The 21799-nt window shown below is 59.2% G+C and overlaps 1 protein-coding gene across 3 annotated transcripts; it reads right to left on the bottom strand.

Moving 5' to 3' along the window:
* Window positions 1–21: 21 nt before the first annotated feature.
* Window positions 22–21799, bottom strand: POLD1 (DNA polymerase delta 1, catalytic subunit). Of its 3 annotated transcripts, none has more exons than XM_061386115.1 (27): window positions 21704–21799; window positions 14958–15157; window positions 14482–14595; window positions 12339–12485; window positions 12127–12252; window positions 11865–12033; window positions 11708–11789; window positions 11494–11623; window positions 10875–11041; window positions 10440–10544; window positions 8591–8731; window positions 8402–8512; window positions 7707–7898; window positions 7521–7609; window positions 7320–7436; window positions 7041–7154; window positions 6590–6737; window positions 4189–4284; window positions 3935–4072; window positions 2913–3088; window positions 2544–2696; window positions 2298–2400; window positions 1451–1583; window positions 1248–1361; window positions 877–929; window positions 700–797; window positions 22–211 (listed from the first exon to the last, which is right to left on the bottom strand). In XM_061386115.1, the coding sequence occupies exons 2-27, from the start codon at window positions 15154–15156 to the stop codon at window positions 106–108; spliced, it is 3321 nt and encodes a 1106-aa protein (XP_061242099.1). In that variant the 5' UTR covers window position 15157; window positions 21704–21799; the 3' UTR covers window positions 22–105. The 3 variants fall into 3 exon arrangements, with proteins under 3 accessions (XP_061242099.1, XP_061242101.1, XP_061242100.1); XM_061386117.1 differs by having other exon boundaries at window positions 6662–6737; XM_061386116.1 differs by having other exon boundaries at window positions 10911–11041.

Below are 21799 nucleotides of genomic sequence, written 5' to 3'. Positions count from 1 at the left end.
CCCCCAGAGACCACAAGATACCACGGAACAAAAGGCCTGAGCTTTATTAATTCCCCGTCTGTCCCCCCCGCGCCCCCAAGGTGGGAAGTTCGTTGAGGTCAGAGGTCACCAAGCCTCTGGGCCAGGGGGTCCAAAGCGCCGCAGCAGCCGCTCCTGGTCCTCCAGGTCCTTCCGCACCTTCTTGCGCATGTAGAAGATGGGACAGTCCCGGCTGTGGGCCGGGCGGAGGTCAGGGCCCGCGGCGGGGCAGGGGCTGTTCCCAGGACTTTGGCCCCTGTATGCTGCCCACCCGGCGCCCGCCCATCAGGGGCTGTTTGCTCAGCGGGCCCGGGGGGGGCGGCGGGAAGCCGGTAACAGAGGGTGCTCGCGCGGGCCAGCCGTATATCACCTGGCACCTGGCGTGGGAACCCGCCCCGCCCACCCGTTCCCTGGGGAAAGCCCGGCCCGCCCTGGGGGAGGGGGCCAAGACCCTGCGTGTGCTTCTGTGTGACGGTGTGTGCGTGTGGCCATTTCCCGGGTGTACTGGGTGCCCGGCCCTCCCCGCTCAGCAGCCCCCCAGCCCCGCCCCAGGGAGGCTGGGACGGGTGTACTGGCCCATCGTGCAGGCCTGGACACTGAGGGTCAGGGAGACCCTCACAGCTGGAAGGGGATGTGTTGGGGGGAACCTGGGGGGCTGCACTGGGCCGGCCGGCCGCCCACCTGGTGCAGATGACGTCCTCGTGCAGGCTGCCCTGGCAGCGCTGGCACTGCGTCCACAGGCGTGAGAATCGCTCCTCCAGGGCACTCAGGTGGGACACCTGAGGGCAGCAGGGGCTGAGCGGGCGCCTGGCCCCGCCCAACCCCCAGCTGCCCGGCCCACCTCCCCTGACCCCTCACCTCCTTCTGGTACAGCTCTGACTCCCGGGGCTGGCAGAACTTGCACACGGCTCCTGGGATGAGGGTGGCAGCGGGCGGGGGGGGGGCCAGTCAGCACAGGGGAGCTGGGGCTGAGCCAGGGCCTGGGCCGCCCCATCCCCGCCCGCTGCCCATCCCGGCTTCTGAAAGTCCCCACAGACGAGAGAACAAGGGAGCAAGTGTGTGGAGAAAACTCCCTGGGGAACTCCCAGGGTAGGGGGCCCGGGACCCTCCTGGGGGCGCCTGCAGACGGGAGCCCCACCCAAGGGCCACGCCAGCTTGCGGGGCTGGTGCCGGGGCCCTCGGGTGACGGCGGAGACGGGAGGGCCAGGGGGCTGGGGTCCTGTGCTCACCCTGGTGGCTGAGGACAGTGCGGCAGCCGATGCAGCAGTTCCGGCGTTTGGCGAAGGCCAGGAGGCCGCCCACCTTGCCCGTGAGCACCGTCTTGCAGCGAGTGTGGTCCCCGCCTGCAGGTGAGGGCAGGTGGTGGGCCGGGTGCCCGACCCTGACCCCCGTACCCTCACCTGCCCCGGGGTCCTCCACCCCACCCCCGTACGCAGCAGCACAGCCTCGGCACGGCCCTCGCCCAGGATGGGCTCGAAGATGCGCAGGAGCGGCTTGGCGAGCTGCTGCTCCAGGTAGTACTGCGTGTCGATGGGCAGGCTGTGCTCCAGTACGAACAGGGGGTCCTGTGGGCAGAGCAGGGCGCCGTCACACCCGGGGACGCAGTGGAGGGGCCCCCGAGGGGCTGAGGCACTGGGGTCCCAGAAGTCGCAGAGGCTGGGGGGGTCCTTCAGTCATGAGTTGGGGTAATGCTGAGTGGCAGTCGCTAACCCAGGCTAGGATGGGGTCAGAGGTCATGGGGAGTCCCTGGTCACAGGCTCAGTGACCCACAGGTAGAAGCTCTCTGGTAGCCAAGGAAGGGTCAGAGAGCACGGTGGGGGCAGGAGGCAGGAAGATGGAACTGGAGGCTGGAAGCCCAGGTCTAAAGTGATGGGGCAGGAACTGGGGACTGCGGAGGGGGTTGTGGGGTCAGGGGTCACTAGACATCCAGGTAGAATGCAGGAGGGTGTGAATCCCAGGGAAGGACAAGCTGGAGAGCCGGGACCAAGAAGCCAGAGCCACAGAAACAGGCAACGCAACAGGCACTCTCGCCGTGTGCAGGGAGGCTGCGCCCCCTTCTCCAGGAGGGGTCAGAATAGCGCGGAGGTGGGGGGGCCCTTCCAGAGGGTTCGGGGAAGCCTGAGAGCAAAGCATCACGGAGCCAACTCCCAGGGGTGTGATGGGGGCGGTTCTCAAGGTCCCCGCGGGGCCGCGGAGAGGAACACCCTCCCACCCTGCCTGGAAAGCAGAAGTGAGAGCTCGGAGAGCTGGGCGGAGCGCGCAGCCCAGGTGGGCCTGACCTCGGACTTCATGTAGGCGGCCACGCCCTTGGCAGCGCTGATGATCACGTAGGGGACGCGGTCGCCCAGGCTGGGCGCGCTCCCGGGGTCCCGCTTCCTCATCCTGCGGGGAGACCGGGGCGGCGGGCCTGGGTGAGGACAGGTGGGCCGGGTTGGGGCGGGCGGGGGGGCTAGGAAGTGGCTGGCCCAGCTGGCGGGTGAGGGGCTATTTCTGGCCGCCCCCGCCCCTTCCCGGGCTGGGCGCACCTCTCGGCCAGCTCCACGTGGGCCTGCTTGCCCGCGTAATCGGCGGCAGCGCGAGTCAGCTCCTTGGTAATGACCAGCTGCGAGATGTCAATGCGATTACACAGCAGATCGGAGATGACGTCCTGTGCATGAGCCACGGCGCCCGAGGGGTCTCTGCAGAGGGGCGGCTGTCAGCGGAACTCGGGGTGCGTGCCAGGGGTGAGGAGGGGCCCTGCCCGGCCGCCGGCTGCCAGGGGGCAGAAACGGGGCCGGAACCCGCAGCTGCCCGACCCCACACTCTTTCCATAGCGCCGCCACTGAAGGGCTGTGCCTAACACCTGTGTCCCCAAGGGAGGAGGGGCTGGGGGCCGGGTGGGGGTCCCCACGCACCGGTCGATGAGCAGGCGGCGCAGCGAGGCGGTGACGAGGTTGGCCACCAGGGGGCAGTTGTCCCTGCGCACGGCCTCCAGGCCCTTGCAGTCCATGCGGTCGTGGGCGTCCGGCCGGGAGGAGAAGAGCAGGCCTGCATAACGCTTCTTGCTGATGAGCAGGTAGGGGAAGTAGACCTGGGGAAAGTCGCCACGGGCTGAGGCCCTGGGACTGTGGGCGCCGGCGCCCATTCCTGAGACTTCCCCAGAAACGGGACAGTCAGGGGTGGTCCCGGGGATGTGGGATTGGATCACTGGGGAAGATGGACCCTAAGACTCCAGCATCTCAGCTCGAGGGGCTGTGGTGGTGGGGTGGGGGTGGGGGTGGGGGGCAACCTCAGCATTCCAGGGACCTTCCCCAAATCGGAAATGTACTGGAATAAACCTAGACCCTAAAACCCAAGATCCAGACACGGGGGTGAAGTCTGGAGGGCCCCAAATGGAGGCCTGAAACAGACCGGAGGCAGGCAGGGGAGACAGGCAGCACCCCCTGAAAAAGAGGAGACTGGCAGGGAGTGACCTCCCCAGATGGACAGGCTCCAAATCTGAGAGCAAGTGTACCCCAAGGCCTGACCCCAGCGCCCCAATCCAGGAATCTCCTGGTCAGGGGCCCCCAATGGACAGGGCTGCCCCCCCGAAGACCTAAAAACCAGAGATGCTCCAAGGCTGACAGCATCTTTAGGAAACAAACACCATCTTTCATAGCAAAGCCCAAGGCTGTGGAGGTTTCTAAAACCAAAGTCCTGAACTCAGGAGGATCCAGGCAGCAAACAAAATACCTCAAAAGTGGGGCTTATGAACTCAAAGAATGGGACACCCAGTTCAGAGCGCCCGGAAATAGAGACCCGGGGAACACAGGGTGCCCAGACGCTGACATAGCAGGAGAACCCCACACAAATGCAGACATCCTGAGACTCAGAGACCCTCCCCCCAAAGTGGCAAGACACATCTGTCCACTCCAAGCACTGGGAGCCCCCCACTTACTTTCTCAAACTCTAGCCGGATGGGCGAGGGGAAGTGGCCGGACACCCAGTCTGCAGCCTCCCGTCCCAAAGCCATCGCCTCAGCCACGGATGAGACGCCGAAGCGGCACATGACCGAGTCTGTGTCACCATACACCACCTGGGGAGGGGCGCGTGTGACCCGGAGGGGTGGGGAGGTGCTGGGCGGCCCCTGCACTCCCCATGCCAGCTCTGGGCCTGTCTTGGGCAGCAGCGGGCAGGCAACAGGCCCCTGACCTTGGCGCTGGTGCTGTAGCCGTTTTCCACCGTGTACTTGGTCTCCACAAGCTGCTTTGTCTTCTCAATCATCTGGCGCCCGAACCCGGTGACACTCTGTTGGGGAGAGAATCACGCAGAGTGAGGGCCCAGAGGCCGTCCGCAGGGTCCAGGTATGAGCATGGGTGAGCCACTATCTCTCTGGGCCTCAGCTTCCAAATCTGCAAAATGGAGTACTGAGCTGTTCCTTCATGGAGGTCCTTAGAGGAGGGCCTGATCGGCAGCAAATAGTGGCGGAAAGGCCAGTGCCAGAAGAGACCATCAGCTCAGTGCGTCTCCAGAGAGGTGCTGAGACATCTGGTGACATTCCTGGTCCCATTCCCCCATCCTTGGGCAATCAGAAATGTCCCCCACAAAGATAGGGGGCTGTACCAGGGCCAGGGGGAGACCATTCCTTTCCAAATAAGGAAACTGAATTTGGGGAAGGAGGAGGGACACACTAAGGAGAAACACACATGACTTCTGTTCTTGTTTGGATCCAGCCAGAAAACCTTTGTGTTTAACTGGAGCGAACAGGCCATTTATGTTTAGTGTAATTACTGATTATATCTGAGCTTAAATCTACCATCCAACTGTCTTCTATTTGTTCCACCCATTCGATCTTCCTTCTAACTTTTTTCTGAAATGACTCAGTACTCTTTTTCTTCCACCCTCTGGCCTTCATAAGCTTAAGAGACAGAATAGGAAAAGACGCTAAGAAACAGACATAACTGAGACAGAGAGAAGGGGCTGAGAGGAAAACGACAAGAGAGACAGGGCCAGGAAGCGGCAGCAGTGATGAGGAAGTGCCAGGGGAAAAGCCCAGCCACATCTTCCTGCCTGGCCTCCCCTAGGGAGCTGCAACCTGATGCCCAAGCATCCACTGCTTTCCACCGAGGAGGCTGGGAGAGGCCCCGGGGATTAGGAAGGGCCAGAAAGAGTGGTAAGGCTGATCTACCACAAGAGATTAACCTCGCTCAAACAGAGGTCTGGCTCTTGGCTGGCTCCTGGGAGGGAACCTCGAAGCCCTTGGCATGTCCTGCCTGACCAATGTCTTTGTTCATCTGGGACCTTGGGTCACACCAAGTGATCTAATGTGATTTATGGTGGGGGCCTTGGGCCACACCGTATCACCTTGACCTCTAGAGGGACTGGAGACTGAGTACCAGTCACATGGTGTACTCCATGCACCTGACCCTCAATAAAAACCCAGGCCACCAAGGCTCGGGTGAACTTCCTTGATGGGCAGTACCACATGTGCGTCAATGTGGGGAGGAAGAAGAGCTGTCCGCAGGACTCCCCTGGGAAAGGCAAGTGGAAGCTTCCGCCTGGTCTCCCCTGGACTCTGCCCCATGTGCCTTTCCCTTGGCTGCTTTTAACCCCTATCCTTTCACTGTAATAAATCATAACCGTGAGTATAACAGCTTTTCTGAGTCTGAATCCTTCTAGTGAATCACTGGATCTGAGGGTGGGCGTGGAGGCCCCTGAACTACACCTGATCCCAGCTCGGCAGAACCTCAGAGAGTCAGGCCCGCTGTGGTCTTGCCGTGGGTTTGTTTTTCTGTCTGAGCAGTAAACAGCCCCCACAGGATGCTGCTGTGGGCACGTCTGCCCACGCTTCCTCTCGGAGCAGAGCACTGTCCCAATGCCGGCCGAGCGTCCTCGCCGGGGTCCTCACTCAGGCACAGGACGGGGGACCCGCGCGCCTGTCCATATGGTGACTGAGGACATAAAGTCAAATGCCCGCGCCTGACTGTGCTGCTGGGTGACCCCCAGCCTCAGTGGTCTGGGCTTTTATTGGGGGTCAAGTGCCTGGAGCACCATGTGACTGACCTCAGTTACTCAGTCTCCAGTCCCTCCAGAGGGCAAGGGGATACAGTGTGGCCCAAGGCCCCTGACAGAGGGGCCCCTGTTCTCCCATCAGGAGGGGGAAGGGAAGGTGCTCTCTACTCTGCCACCCCGATGGGGACCAGCACAGCAGGGGGGATAGGGTAGCAACTGCCAGGGACACGAGGCTGCCAAGTGACTGAGGGACAGGTGGAAAGAACAAGCCAAACTGGGCCCCTCCCTTCATTCCTCTGCCCGCCCCGCCCTGCCCCTCCCTCCCCAACTGCTTTCCTGTACACATTTACTTCCGTTGCCATCGGTGTCCCCACAAGGCTGGACACTAGGGCAGGAACTCTCACCCGGTGTCATCGGCTAGACCCACAATGCCCAGCCCACAGGGAACGGTCAGCAAGTGTTCTGCTGAACCAATCACGTAGGCATCCACTCTCCAAGAGGCCGGTGGGCTGGGGCGATCCCGGCCCTGACCTCCACCACACTGAGCCCTGGTTCTCCCCAAGAGGGGGTGTCTGCCCTCCACCTGCCGCTGTGCACTCACCTGTGAGATTTCCAGGCACGGGAGCCTGCCCACCTGGGCGCCAGTGAAGCCGTACACAGAGTTAGCACTCACTTTCAGCGCCAGCTGGCGCCCGTCCAACACTTGCCGCCGTAGGGGGTCTGTCTCCTTGGCCAGCTCGGCCTTGGCCCTGGGAAGAGAAAGGAGGACGTGGGGACCAAAGGCCACTCGAGGGCCATCCCAGGCCTCACGGGGAGACAAGAGGGCTGGGTCAGGGTGCTTTTCTGAAACGGGCTGCCACGTACAGTTGTGCAGGTTGCACACTGCATGGAGTTGCCTAGCAGAGGGGCTGGTGGGAGCTGCCTGCAGTGCATGACTTGTTCTAGTTGAGGCGCAGCTGCAGCGACATGCGCTGGTGAGGGACAGGGAATCCAGGCCACTTCAACAAGCCTGAGCTCAGAGCAGGGTGGGCGGGGGGAGCTCGAGGGCCCACCTCTTCCGGGCGCTGAGCAGGTTTTCCAGGATCTGGGGGAGCAGCCCCTTCCGCACCGATGCCTTCACAAACTCGTCCCCCGTGGGCGTCCTGATGAACTGATCCTCGGTCAGGCTGGATGAGAGATGGTGGGGGTGACGCCCGGCCCTCCTCTTCATCCCTTAGGATGCCCCTACCTCTTGCCAGTCCCCTGCCCTCCCCACTAGCTCTGGGTCTCTGGCCCCACTCTGGCCGGTCCCCGGCAGTCTCCGGGTACACGTGGTGAGTGAGGCGCCATACCCCAGTTTCTGGGCGGCCCCGGGCCGCAGGAGTGTGGTGTAGCACAGGTTGTGGGCCATCATGATGGACGGGTACAGCGAGGAGAAGTCCAAGGTGGCGATGGGAACGTCGTAGTACCTGGAGGCACGGCGGGGAGAGTCAGGGCTGGGCACCCCCTTGCACCCATAACCCCTGGACCCCTGATCCCTCTGCGGGCCTCACCCTTTCAGCGGCTCGATGACCGTGGCCCCGGTATAGTCCTCACCACCCTCCGTCTTCACCACGGGCATCAACAGCCCCTGGCGCATGGCCTAGGAAGGGAGAAGGCGGGACCCAAGTGTTGGGGGTGAGCAGGGCCTCTCGCTGGGGAGCGCGGTGGCCCGGCCGCCCCAGGCTCTGCCTGCTGACCTGTCGCAGCAGCTGGGACACGACCTTGACCTGCTGGCCGCGGCTGAGCAGGTAGCCGAGGGGCACGCCGGTGACGCGCGCCATCTCCATGGCGTTCACCAGCACCATGAGCCGCTCCAGCAGCCGCAGGGGCAGGAAGGCGTCCTTGAGGCAGTACACGGCCAGGCGGCGGCGCGTCTGGTCGTTACCGTTCTGGGTACAGGGACAGGGGTCAGGGGGGCGACAGGGTGGAAGGGAGGAGGGTGCGGTCTGAGAGGCTAGTGTGGACTAGGAAGGGCAGGGCAGTGGAACAGAGGTCGCCATGCCAGAGGTCACAGGAATGGCTAGGGATACAGTTCCCATCTGCAGAGGGAGGTCAGAGGTCAAGGGCAGGAGGTGAAGGGAAAGGTCAGGAGAACAGGCACAGGATGTCCAAGACCAGGAAGGTAAGAGGGAGACAGGGCCGCCAGCGAGCGGAGGTGAGGGGCGGGGTCTGAGGGGACAGGAGGCGGGGTCTGAGGGCATGAGAGGAGGGGTCTGAGGACATTGGAGGCGGGGTCTGAGGGCTTGGGAGGCGGGGTCTGAGGGCTGGGGAGGTGGGGTCTGAGCGCCTGGGCAGTGTGGTGGAGGCGGGGTCTGAGGGCCTGGGAGGCGGGGTCTGAGGGCTTTGGAGGCAGGGTTTGAGGACGCGGGAGCGGGGTCAGGGGCACACGCACCTGCAGGTCTGTGATGATGCTGTGCTGCACGTCCTCCTTCTGCTCGCCCAGGAAGTGGAAGCTCACGGCATTGAGCGTGTAGGACCGGAGCTTGTACTCCCGCAGCAGCACCTGCGGCAGGCGGGCAGGTTGGGCGGCGGCCCTGGGGAAGTGGCCCCGCGAGGGCGGCCCCTCCCGGCCCAGCCGTACCTGCAGCATGTCCATCTGCACGCGGCCCACCATGCTGACCACCTTGCTGTCCCGCCGGCCAGTCTGCCTGGACTGGAAGGACGACTCCCGGATGTTGGAGCGGAGGCCAATCACACGGCCCAGCAAGGGGAAGCCTGGCACCTGGGGGCACAGCACACAGGGAGGGCGGAGGCTGGGGGGATCTGCAGGGCTGAGCCACAGGAGCAGTGACCACATCACCCACAACACCCGCTGCGGTGTCCTTTGCCTGCTGAGAGCCCTGTGGACTAGGGCAGCTCTAGGGCATAAGGACCCTCAGGGACAGGCAGGCACGAACTGGAGGCTGGACAGAAAGTGTTAGAGGGGCCTGGGACTATGGGGGTGAAGGGGGCAAGGATGGTGCCCAGGGGCTGGGGGGCTGCACCGGGATGGGGAGGCGGAGGAGGAACAGACTTGGGGACAATGCTGAGCTTGCCGGGGAAGCAGTGGGTGCACGGGGTGGGGGGGCCTGGGGGTTGACCAGGTGGAAGCACAAGCAGGGGCCAGCGTGGAGAGCTAGGTCTGTACCAGGGACAGTGAACTGGGGGGACCAGGCATGGAGGACAGGCCTGAGCTGGGGTGGGAGCGGAGGGCAAGGGAGGGAAGCAGAGACTGAAGTATAAACACCAGGCTGACAGGGGTGGGCTTCTCCCTGGAGACGCTGGGGAGCCCTGAGTGTGGTTGTTCGCTCTTTCCATTATCAAACTGGCCAAATGTATAGAAAAGGAAGAAAACAAGAAATCAACCCTGAATATCCACTGAAAGGACTGATGCTTAAGATGAAATTCCAATACTTTGGCCACCTGATGTGAAGAGCCGACTCACTGGAAAACACCCTGATGCTAAGAAAGACTGAGGGCAGGAAGAGAAGGGGGTGACAGAGGATAAGATGGTTGGATGGCATCACTGACTCAGTGGACATTGAGTTTTGAGCAAACTCAGGGAAATGGAGAAGGACAGGGAAGCTTGGCGTGCTACAGTCCATGGGGTCGCAAAGAATCAGACACAACTGAGCAACCGAACAGCACAATACACCTGTTAAGAGCTGAAGTGTGTCTGCCTAAAAGATGCTGAAGTCGTAACTCCTGGAGCTCTGAATGTGACCTCATTTGGAAACTGAGTCTTTGCCGGTAAGCAAGTTAAGATGAGGTCTAGGTGGCCCTGATCCAATGTGACTGTGGTCTTTAAAAAAAAGGGGACACTGGCGCGCAGAGGGGAGAGCTGGGGAGAGTGCCAGGTATACCCCGCAGTGTCTGAGGCAGCAGGAAGCTAGGAGAGAGGCCTCAGAAGGAACCAACCCTGTGACACTCTGGCCTTCCAGCCTCCAGACTGAGAGACCACACACGACTGTGAGCTTCGGACCCCACAAACCCTCACGCCCCCATGCCCATACCAGGTTCAAGCATCAAGGTTTTGCCACCAACTTCCTGTTTTCCTTAAGTTTTTGTTGACATATTTTAAAGCCTAGAGAACAAGGCACTGCACTCGTGCTTTGGTCTGCCCTTCCAAATACCCAAGCCTTTGCTCTTTATTTTTGGCCGCACTACCCAGCACGAGGGATCCGAGTCCCCTGACCACGTACTGAACCCACACCTGCTGCAGTGGAAGCGCAGACTCCTAACCACTGGACCTCCAGGGCAGTCCCACATGAGCCTTTCCTTACTTAACTACCTCGCCTCTGTGAAAGCCACAGGAACCTTCTGGGCTTTCAGAAGGCCAGGGACGGGGCCAGAGCTGGGGTTTCCAGGAGGCCTCTGGAGCCGCTGGGCAGTGGCCCACAGCCTGAGCCCCCAGTGGGGTGTCAGGGCAGCTTCCCCCGAACCTGCCATACCTTGAGGGTCTGGGCCCGGGAGATGAGGTAGGGAAGGTCAAAGTTCTGGATATTGTAGCCGGTGATCACATCGGGATCCATGATGCGGATGAAGGTCGACCAGGCCTGAGGTGGGAGCACGCAGGGTCACCCAGGCTGACATCCTGGTCAATCCCCCACCGTGGGTCCTCCCCAGTCCTGGGACGTTCTGGAAGCCCCCAGGAGCAGCACTAGAGCCCTCCCACCCATGGAAGGAAGACTGGGCAGGTGCCTCTGAAAATAAGGAATCCAGAGGGGGAAATGGCTCAGGAAACAGCCTGGGGCGGGGGCGGGCGCGGGCGCGGCGTGTGTGTGTGTGTGTGTGTGTGTGTGTGTGTGTGTGTGGTGGGGAGGGGGAGGGGCGGTAGGGGCAGGGGGAGCTGAGGAAAAGGAGATGGGGCATGGAATGAGAGCCACCTGGAGCAGGTCCTCCTCCCGCTCGTAGCTCTGCACCTTGGCGCCCAGGATGGGGGCGCAGGGCCGCAGGGTGAGCGCCAGGCGCAGGAAGGGCTCCGGCTCGCCCCAGCGCAGGCCCAGTGAGCAGATCTGGATCACGGGGTCCCGCTCGGGCTCAGGGAAGATGCCTGCACGGGGGAGAGGAGGGAGGCAGGGCACCAACTCCTGACGCTCCCTCGTGACTCACCGGGTGGGCGCACCTCTGCATCCCACCAGGCCTGACCCATGCGGTCCCCACCGCCCGCAGACCCTGCAGGATCCACCCTGGCTCCCACACTGCCTGCTTCTCCCAGCCCTCACAGACTGGGCGGGTCCTGCCCCAGGGCCTCTGCACTGGCTGCCCTCCCCACCCCCATGCCCTGCCCATCCCTCTTCACAAGGCCTGCCCCCTCACCCTGGAGGCCTCCCCCGCCCCGCGGCCCCACCCTCTCCGCTGCGTTGCATCCTTTGCGTTGCATCCAGTTGTGCCTTTACTCCCTTCTCCCTGAGTGAGCTCAAGAAGCGCAGGGACTCCTGGGAGACGGGCCCATCACTGATGTAGGGAAAGAGGGAGGGAGGACTCCAGGCCCCGGGGACAAACCTTTGCGACCAGCGCACTCGATGTCGAAGCTGAGCACGCGCAGAGGGGCGATTCGCTGCCACTCTCCTTCCGGCGGGTGGCTGATCACGTCTGACCACAGCACGTCGGCCTCCAGCTGACACAGAGTGGCCTATGGGGAAGAAGTAGGTCAGCTGTTACAGGGTTCCGGCTCTGTGTCCCTCCAGCCCAAACTCAGCCCCGGAGACCCCCGTACCTTCCCCTCCGGCCTCAGGATGTATTTCCCGGCTGGGAGCTCCAGCCAGTTGCAGCCCACGATGTCCGTGTCCACCATGAACCTTCAGGGGGATGAGGGTCAGTGGGCAGAGGCAGGTGGAGGGGGCGAGGTGGGAGAAGTGAGGCGGGGGACATACCGGATCTCAAAGTCAACGTTGGCCTCGTAGGGCGCAAAGCTGGGGGTGCCGAGGCCGGCCAGGCGGATGCCCTGCTCCAGGAGGCGGCGGGCAGGTGCCATGAGGCGGGGCAGTGCCAAGGTGATACGCAGAAACGGGGAGGGGCCGTGCCCATGGTACCCGAACATGCCTGTGGGCAGAGGGGACTGGCATCGGCTCGCGGAACCCCTGCCGGCCCAGAACCTCCACCCCCGACCGCCGCGACCCCCAGGGCGGCGCTCACTCTCCCGGGAGCACAGCTCTACCGCCAGCACGGCCGGCCCGGTGAGCTCCTTGCCCCCGCGCTGGTCCCGGCTGATGGCTGCACTCAGCTCCCGCTGCAGCTCGCTCAGGTGCTCAGGCCCAAAACCTGGGGTATGGGAGAGCCGGTCAGATGTGCAGGGGATCCTCGGGTGGCCGGGACGAGGAGGGGTCTTTGGGGTCGGGGTCACTCACCAGGGGGCGCTGGGGTGTAGAAGTAGGGTGCAAAGCCGTGGATGTGGCAGCAGACGGAGACCCCCTCGTCGGTGACCCCGAAGGCGCGGAGGATGGGAACTGAGTCCTGGGATGGCGGGGGCGCCCCAGGCAGGGGCCGCGCTGGGGCTGGGGGAGGGGGGAACACAGGTAAGTGGGGGCTGCCCCCTAAGACCCCTCAAAAGTGTGCCTGCCTCCCTCCTGGTTTCTGTTCCCATCCTTTCCCCCAACACAGCTAGAGGAGCACCCGACTTTCTTTTGCAAATGAAATGTTTCCTTTTCAAAAGTGGAATCAACTTTGCGTGGGCAGCGTTATGAGCTTTAACGCTGGGATAGATTCGTGTAACCACCGCCAAAAATGGGGTACGAGACGGTCCCATCACTCAAACAGCTCCCTCAATCTGCCCCTTGGTAATCACACCTGCCTCCAGCCCGCCCCTCCCCAGCACCACCGGTGTGTTCCTTGTCATCCTGATTTTGTCTTTTTGAGACCATCCACAGAATGGAGTCATTCAGTACGTAACCCTCCAGGTCCAGCTTCTTGCACCCGGGCTGACATCTCTGGCACCCGTCCCTGTCAAGCTTGTCAGTGATTTGTTTCCTTTATTGCAGAGAAGCACTGCATGGTGTGTTATCCATTCATCCGCCACAGGACATGTGGTATTCCCATTTTTGGGTGGCTAAGAGCTATCAACATCCGTGGGTTTTTTTTGAATGTAGGTGTTTGCTTCTCTCTGGTAAATATCTTTCAGGCAGAATTGCCAGGCCCTATGGTAAGAGTAGGTTTAAGCCTGATCTCTCAATAAAGCTCAGGGCAAAAACCATAAACTTAACTACCACAGGAAAAACTGTAAAGGGCTAGGTTGAACCCCGTAAGATTCTTCCAGGCTGCTTCCCAGCGCGGTCGCATCAGGCCATGGCCTCACTGAGCGCACGGCTTCCTGACACTCCATACCCTCGCCTGCACTTGGTGTCGTCTGCGTATTTGACTTCAGCCTCTCTCACAGGTGTGTGTTCGTGTCTCACGGTGGCTGTCATTTACATTCACCCGACAGCCGATGACACAGTATCACCTCACGTGCACATCTGCCCCTGTAGATCCTCTAGTGAATTGTCCGAGATTTTTGTCCACTTCTGAACTCTCTCTGAATGTTCTTTATTTGCAGCACCGGTCCTGCCGGACATACAGACTGCAAACGTTTCCTCCCCACCTGTAGCTTGTCTTTACTTTCCCGCTCAGAGCCTTCAAAATGCAAGTAGGAGCTTGGACGTGCACGTGCGCTGCTCGGTCAGTCGCTCAGTCGTGTCTGACTCTTTGCGACCCCATGGACTGTAGCCCGCCAGGATCCTCTGTCCATGGGATTTCCCAGGCAAGAATACTGGAGTGGGCTGCCATTCCCTTCTCCAGGGGACCTTCCGGATCTAGGGATCAAACCTGCATCTCCTGCATTGGCAGGTGGGTTCTTTACCACTAGTGAGTGCCCCTGGAGCTTGGATGGGGTCTCTCCATTGCCAAGGACAGGCCAGCTCACTCAGAGTGGAGAGCTAAGGTCCTCGATGGCCCCTCGCTGCCTCACTGACCTCCTGGCTGCTCCTTAAACGTTATCAGCCCTGCTCCCTCCTTGGGGTCCTCTGCCCAGAGTCCCGTTTTCCCAGACAACCCCACGACTCCTCATCACCTCCTCAGAGGGGCCTTCCCGAAGCTCCAAGAGGCAAGGTCCAGCACCCCCTCCCTACTTGATGCTCCTCTGTGACCCTCACCACTGCCAGTGTTCCACTTCCTTTCTTGTTCTGCCTCTCCTTCTAGAAAGTGAGCCTCGGGGAGCAGCGACCTGGTCTGCATGGTACGGGGCCTGCCTCAGTGCGGATGCTCGGTTGTTCCCGACTGATGGGATAAATGAATGGAAACCACACCACACGCCTCTCCCTTCTGCGAGGAGCCAGCCCCTTCAGGCCTCAGTTAGAAGACACCTCTTCCTCCAGGACGCCCCCCTCCCTGCCCCGACCTGTCCCTCCCTCTCAGACCCCTGGGCGGGGACCCTTTGTGTCCCTCTCTTCCCACACAGCCAGAGTGGCTGACCCGGCCCCACCTCCCACGCACCAGGCCTCTGATCCCTAAACTTACCCACATAATGGTCGATCTCCAACTGCTGGAAGATGAGAGGCTCCATCTGGGGGTCCAAGGTGGGCGGGGCAGGCCGAAGCCAGCGGGCATCTATGGCCGTTGGGGAGAATTGCCCTGGATGGGGGGAGGGAAGCGGGGCTCCATGGAGTCGTGGTCCTGCTTCAGAAACAAGTAACTGCCTTCCTGGCTCTGCTCCTGTCCCCTTAAGCAGCATCCCATTTGGGAAAGAAAGGTGGAGGCGGTGGTCTGGATCAGGTGGGACACTCCAGGGGGATCGAGGGGTCAAGGGTCAAGGTTAGAAGCGACAAGAAACAGAGGTGGCCTACTAAAAGCCAAAGATCAGCCCCTTGCGGAACTCGAAGCAAGCCAGGGGCTGAGAGTTAAAAGTTACAGGTCAGCTCCACGGTTCCGAGATGCGACAGGTATGGGGTCCCCACAGGGGTGGGGCGCAGGGGGGCCCCTGCTCCGAGTCTCACCGTCCGCCGCCTCCAGGGCCGACTGCAGCTCCTCCTCCTCCTGCTCCTGCAGCCTGCGCTCTGCTTCCATCTCCTCCATCAGCGCCAGCTCCTCCTCGAACTGCGAGGGCCGGTATGCCTCATCCTCATCCCAGAGGCCCCCACGGGCCCGCTTTGGGGGCACCCCAGGCCCCGGGCCTGGTCGCCGCTTACCATCCATCCTGTGGGGCAAGCTGGGGTGAGGTGAGGGTTGCTGTCTTCTCCATGGCCTCCCATGCACCCACCATGACCGTGAGCCTTTAAAAAAATCTCCAGAGTAGGGAATTCCCTGGGGGTCCAGTGGTTAGGATGCCACATTTGCACTGCTATGGGTGGGGGTTCAATCCCTGGTCGGAGAACTAAGATCCCACAAGCTGTGCCGTACAGCCAAAAAATTTTAAGAAAGAACAGACTATGCTCATCCATGATGCTAAAAGTCTGGCTAGTGGCTGTTTCTGGGGTGGGGGAGGTTGACTGGGAAGGGGTATGAGGTTGTTCTGCAGGGTGGTGGAAGTGTACTGCACGGCCAGCTGTATGGTTGAGACCTGTGCATTTCACCACGTGTAAACTGCACCTCAAGTAAAAGCATAAAAAGTGGGGAGGCTGCAATTCCACATCCAGGGGTTTATGCTACAGATATACTATCACCTAATGAAAAACTGCATTTACAAGGTTATTTCCGGCAGCATTGTTTGCAGTCCCAAAAGACTGGAAACCACCTAAATGTCCTCCCCTGGGGGACTGTTTAAATAAGTTACATGAATTCTGTTCCCTGGAATATTATACAGCTATATAAAGGAATGAGGAAGCTCTCTATGAACTGACAGAGGACTCTCAAAGACCCATTGTTAGGTAGAGAAAGCAAAGTACAGAATGGTGTACTTAAGAGAGCTTTTGTACTAAAAAAAAAAAAAAAAATTCTAAGAAAATGAAAATGTTTGCCCTGACTCTAATCAGTAGGAAATAATCAAACCAAAAGTAAAGACTGGCCTGCAAGATGGAATCTTCAAAAAATGTCCAAGTCATGAAGGGGGAGGAAAAAAGATCAGGAAACTATTTTAGATTAAAGGAGAGACTATGTCGTCATGACAACTAGATGAATCACTAGTGGGATCTCTAGTGTGATCCCAGGTCAGATCTTGGATTTAAAAAGTGGAAATAACTCTGAAGGGTATCGCTGGAACTGCACAAACTGAGTAATTGTCTGAGATAACAGTATCGCTTCATAGAGAATGGCCTGATTCTCATTATCCTGTAGTATCATGATGGCTACAACCTGTACATAGTTCAGCAAAAAAAAAAAAAAGTGTACGTGCATCAAGATAAAGCAAAATGAGGCAGCACATTCACAACTGACAAATCCACAAAGGGTTCATGGGTGTTCACTGTACTTGTCTTGGGATGTCTCTGCAGGCTTGGAATTTTTTTAAATTAAAAGTTGGAGGAAGGGACTGCAGAGGGCACAGATTCAATCTCTGGTCAGAAACTATGATCCATAGTTGGGGCCAAAAAAAGAAAAAGCTGGAGAGAAACACATAAAAGAAAAATAACATGTATACAAGGTGGTGGGGAAATATATCAAAGATGTTGCTTTTTCACGCATAATTGTGGCAGATAGTAATAAACTGGCAACACTGGCTTTCTGGGGGGCTGGGGTGGGGAGATACTTTGACCAAGATTTCATTCACATACCATATGATTCATGCATTTTAAGTGTACAGTTCAGTGGTTTTCAGTATATTCAGAACTTGGGCAACCTTGACCGCAGTCCATCTTAGAACACCGTCATCACACAAAACAGACCCTCTCCACTCAGTGCATCTCCCGCCCTCCCCCAAAGCACCACTGATCTGCTTTGTCTAGATGGATTGGCCTGTTCTGTGCATTTCCTAGAAATGGAATCCTGCGTATGGCTTCTTTCCCTGAGAATGTTTTCAAGGTCCACTCCCGTTCTAGCACGGATCCGGGCTTCGTTCCTTTTTATGCCTGAGTACTTCCCCACCGCGTGGCTATCCCACGTTGTGTTCACCCGTGAGGGTCGTCTGCACCTTTGGGCTCTTGTGAATGCTGCTGCTGTGACCGTGCAAACACGGGTTTTCGATGAGGAGGAAAAATCTGAACCGACTCTCCTGTGCCCTCCACGTGTAACTGTGCAGACACGCGGTCTGATCTCAGAAGGAACGAGCCTGGAGCCCTTTGCTCCAGCCATGCGAGTAGCCAGAGGGATGCGGAGAGTTAGGACCCGAGGGAGATGCCCGGGTGAGGCAGAGGAAGCTGAGGGGTTGCCAGGAGCCCTGCGGAGTGGCCAGACCTGGCTTGTCAGGGGGAGGAAGAAGAGGGCCAACTGGCTGCCCTGGGTCACTGGGCTGTGGCCAGGGGGTACGATGGGGGGCAGCTGTCACCGGAGCAAAACCTAGGGTCCTGGACTAGTCTCCTATCCCAGGCGCTGTCAGGCAAGCCAGCATGAGAAAGAAGGGGTCCCTGGGTGTCCCCCTCTCAGGGGTGCGGGGCAGAGCTTGGCACCTTTCTGGGTGCTTCAGCAGCAAATACTGAACAGCAAGTGAATCCAGCATTAGCCACAACGAGTGCCTGCTCTAGGTCACACACCCGTTTCTCTGTGACACTCACTCCCTGGAGGTTGTCATCCCATCCCACCCACCCTCACTGCTTTTTTTTTTGCTACACCACAAAACATATGCGATCTTAGTTCCCTGACCTGGGACTGAACCCACGACTCCCTGCATTGGAAGAGCGGAATCTTAACCACCAGACCACCAGGGGATGGCTTTAAATGCCATCTCTTAGCTTTTGTGTCTCCCACCCAGACCTCAGCTGGGGCTCCAGGCTGACAGATCTGAGTGCCCACTATGGCGACGTCCCTTCAGGCACCCCAGACTCCAAAACCAGGCTCCTGATCTTCCCCCAAACCTGCTCCTCGCACCCCACAGTCTCCCCTGATTCGGTACAGCTCCCGGCAAGTCAACAACCTTGGAGTCACCCCAACTTCTCTCTTCCCTTCAGACCACACGCTCACTCCATCAGCAAACTTATTTATCAGCTCTGCCTTTCAATGGAAAGGCGTTGCACTGTTCTCAGCAAGCCCTCTACACCCCCGCTCCGCCCCAGCTCCCAGGCTGGTCTCTCTGGCTCCCTAAGATGGTTGGCCTCTATTTTGTGCATTGCTGTTTGTCTGGCTCCCCCTGCTGGAAAATAAGCTCAGCTTGGGCTGGGATGCAGTATCCTTCACTGAAGAATCACGGGTGTCAGTAACAGTGTCTGGCCCATAGAGGACACCCAAGGAATATCTGTTGAATGAATAGCCTTGCCTGCTCCCCATCTCCCTCCTTCCACCTGGCCCCCTTCAGTGTTTTCTCCACTCAGCAACCAAAGAGATTGTATATGTCAGATCGTCCCACCCCTGCTCTGCTCAGAGCCTGTCCCTGGGTCTTGCCTCATGCACAGTTAAAACAAAAGTCCTCATCGTGGCCCCCAAGACCCTGCACAACTGCCCCCACCTACTCTTTCAGGGACACCACCCCCGCCCTCTCTCCCTTGCTCACTCCAGCCACTTGCCTCCTCTCTGTTCCTCAAACACTCCAGGCTTGCTCCTACCCCAGAGCTTTGCACAAGCTGTTCCTGCTGCCCAACCAAATGCTCTTTTCCAGACATCCCCATGGCTCTCTCCTCCCCACCTTCAGGTCTTTGTTTCAATTTCACCTTCTCAGCGAGGCCGGCTTCAAAATACAGCCCCTGGGACCTCCCCGGCAGTCCAGTGGTTAGAGACTCTGCACTTCTACTGCAGGGGGCGAGTTCAATTCCTAGTCAGGGAACTCCCACATGCCAAGGTGCGACCAGAAAAAGAGATACATAAAAATTTGAAAAGACAGCCCCGCTGCCCCCTCCTGACACTCTCCAACTCCTTCCCTAGCTTTATTTTTCTTGCTGGCCTCTGTCGCTGTCTGCTGCACTGTATCAGATCATTAAGAGTTCTCAAAGCGTGGTGCCCTGCACCTGCAGCTTCTGGTGGGAACTGGTGGGAATGGAAGCTGTCAGGCCCCACCCCAGACCTACTGAGTCAGGGCCTCTGGAGGTGGGCCCAGCCACCCGCGTAGGATAGAGCCCTCCAGGGCCTCCGAAGCTGCTCAAGCCTGAGCACCACTGCCTATTCATTTTGCTTACTGTCTGTTCCCCGTGAGGAGAATGGAAATACTGCAAAAGTTGGGATTTCACCTTCTGTTTCCTGCTACATCTCATGTTCCCAGGAGAGAGGCTGAGGCCGAGCGCACACCCAATAAATATGTTCTGCTGCTGCTAAGTCGCTTCAGTCGTGTCCGACTCTGTGTGACCCCATAGACGGCAGCCCACCAGGATCCTCTGTCCCTGGGATTCTCCAGGCAAGAACGCTGGAGTGGGTTGCCATTGCCTTCTCCGAATACGTTCTGAATGCAGGACCAAGGAAAGAACTTTCACCAAAGAATTTTCACCAAAGCTTCTGAGGCAAGTGCTGCTATTAACTCTCCAACACAGTGACTGGCACGGAGGCCCAGAGATATGAAGCCACCTTCAAGCCTGAGGTGACACAGCTAGCTCAGAGGGGCAGAGCCAGGGTTCCAATCCAAGCAGACTGGCTCCAGGGCCCCACTGGTGATGAGCGCTCCAGACTGTCGGCCTCCGGGGGTGCCAGGAGCGATATGGGGGTGAACTGCCCTCTGCCCAGCGGGGGAGACAGGACAGACTCATCTGCTTGCTCACCCTGTATCCGGGCTCACACACATCTGTCAAAGGATGAATTAAATAACGACAAATGGATCTATTCACTCCTGCCCCCCTGAAAACTCCACACCTTTCATGCTTTGGCCAGGTCCCACCTCTGGGCCTCCTGACTCCTGCTGCCCTCGTCCTGGGCTGTGGATCACCTGGGCTTGCGTCTGGCTCCCTCACCAGACAGGGAACTCTTGAGGGTGGGGCAGGGCTGAGGCTGCTCTGGGTCCCCAGGATCACCCAGCATGGGGCCTGGTCTTGGGAGATGTTTGCGGGATGAAATCTCCCTTTTTCTTAGCCACCTAACTCCTCTGCACCCTCTGAAACTCAGTTCTGGTTGAGTTCCTCCTCACTGATCAGCGGCCCCTAGGGGCTCCCACTGCACCTTGGGGGCACTTCCATTACTGCACAAGCTGTGACAACTTCCAGCTGAAAGGTCCTCAAAACACAGGGGTCAGGGGCTGCCTCCAGTCTGGGTCCCCAGCATCACCTAGCAGAGTGCCTTCGATGCAGGCCACTTCGAGTTGTGTCGGTTTAGACTCTTCTCTGGTGTCGCCAACTCCACGAGTCCATCCTGTGAACCCTCATTTTCTTCTCTTAGCTCCCAAAGACTAGTGCCGCCTCTGTTTAGTTCAGAGAGCTCTGGCTTGAGATTCCTGTCCTTCTTCCAACCAAATTGAATTATCACTAGCTCCCCAGTGCCCAGAAAAGGCCCTGAGTAGGGCAGGAACGGCCTGGGTGGGGAAGTGCAGGAAGGAGGGGGAGAAAGGGCAACAAGAGATTCCTGGAGTGGGTGTGGCCATGAACCTGAGTCACTGACATCACCCTGCCCACTGGCACCACCTAAGCTCTGCCCTCAGGGTGGCACCCCCAAACCTGCTCCCCCTCAGCTCCCCCTCTCCAGCCTGTTGCTCAAACAAGCCCCATGATCCTGGGCTCCCCTTCCCAACACTCATCTTGGTGTGTTCAGACTCCAGAAACAACCTACGCCTGATGGATTCTCCCCACTTGCACTGCAGGCTCAGCCACCTAGCATTCCCCCTTGCCTCCTAACTGGCCTCTCCTCCTTCCACTCTCACCCCTGCTACAACCCCATCTTCAATCGGCAGTCAGAGTTTTTTTAAAACGCAGGGGAAGATCAAGTTGCTGTGATGCTCAAAACCTCCCCGGCTCCCTACTGAACCTACAGTAAAAGTTAAAGAGAACACCGAGATTTACAAAACCCTATAGGATCTGGTTCCCCACCATGTCTCCAGCCTCACTCTTCCCTACAAGTTACAAGGAAGCCAAGCCCCTTCCTACTTCAAGGTCTTTTTACTGGATGGCCAGCGCCCCGCCAACCACCACGTCCAGAACATTTTTTCCGGGGCTCGCTTCTCTCTCAAATGTCACTTCCCCAGAGGGACTACTCCTGTTCACTCTAGAAATAAAAAAGCAGACTACTCTGTTTTACTTTCCTTGGGGTTACGAATCACAAGCTGACAACACTGGTTTGTCGTCATTACTTACTACTTGTCTACTCTCGGTCTGCCCCTGGGCAAGAGGCTTTCTCTGAATTATTTGGGCTGTAGCCTCGACTCCTAGGGCAGTGCTGGGCACAGTGTACTCAGTATCTAGAGAATAAAAGATGACACCATGCCATCACGTGCACCATCGAGAACCCAATGCCTCCGGGACCCGTTACTCCAAAGACTCCCCAGTGTGAGTCCCCCTAGTCCCCGGCGCCCAGCGCCAGCGCCCCCGCAGGCCGAGGGGACGCCCCTACCCCGTCATCTGCCCCCGCGTAAGCGCCCACGGCCACTAGCCTCTGCCCCTCCTCCGCGCGCCCCCTAATCAAGGGGATCCCTCCCGCCGCCATGCCCCACGCGAGCTCTCACAACCCTCTCTCAGGCCCACGGACTCGGCTCCCCAAGCCTTCTTCCAGGCCAGGCCAAGTCCTCTGCAATTCCCCTTCTCCCGTAACTCACCCGCTTCAAACAGTGTTTCCCGCCACAGCCCACGCCGCCGTGACCCCTGACTCCGGCGCGCGCAGGCCCAGAGGCGCGGCGCGCGGAGCCGGACCA

This window comes from Bos javanicus, chromosome 18 (genome assembly GCF_032452875.1).
Source record: "Bos javanicus breed banteng chromosome 18, ARS-OSU_banteng_1.0, whole genome shotgun sequence".
In the NCBI taxonomy this organism is placed as follows: Eukaryota; Metazoa; Chordata; class Mammalia; order Artiodactyla; family Bovidae; genus Bos; species Bos javanicus.
Note: the sequence above shows the minus strand (reverse complement) of the source record. Positions and strands in the feature narration are given on the sequence as shown.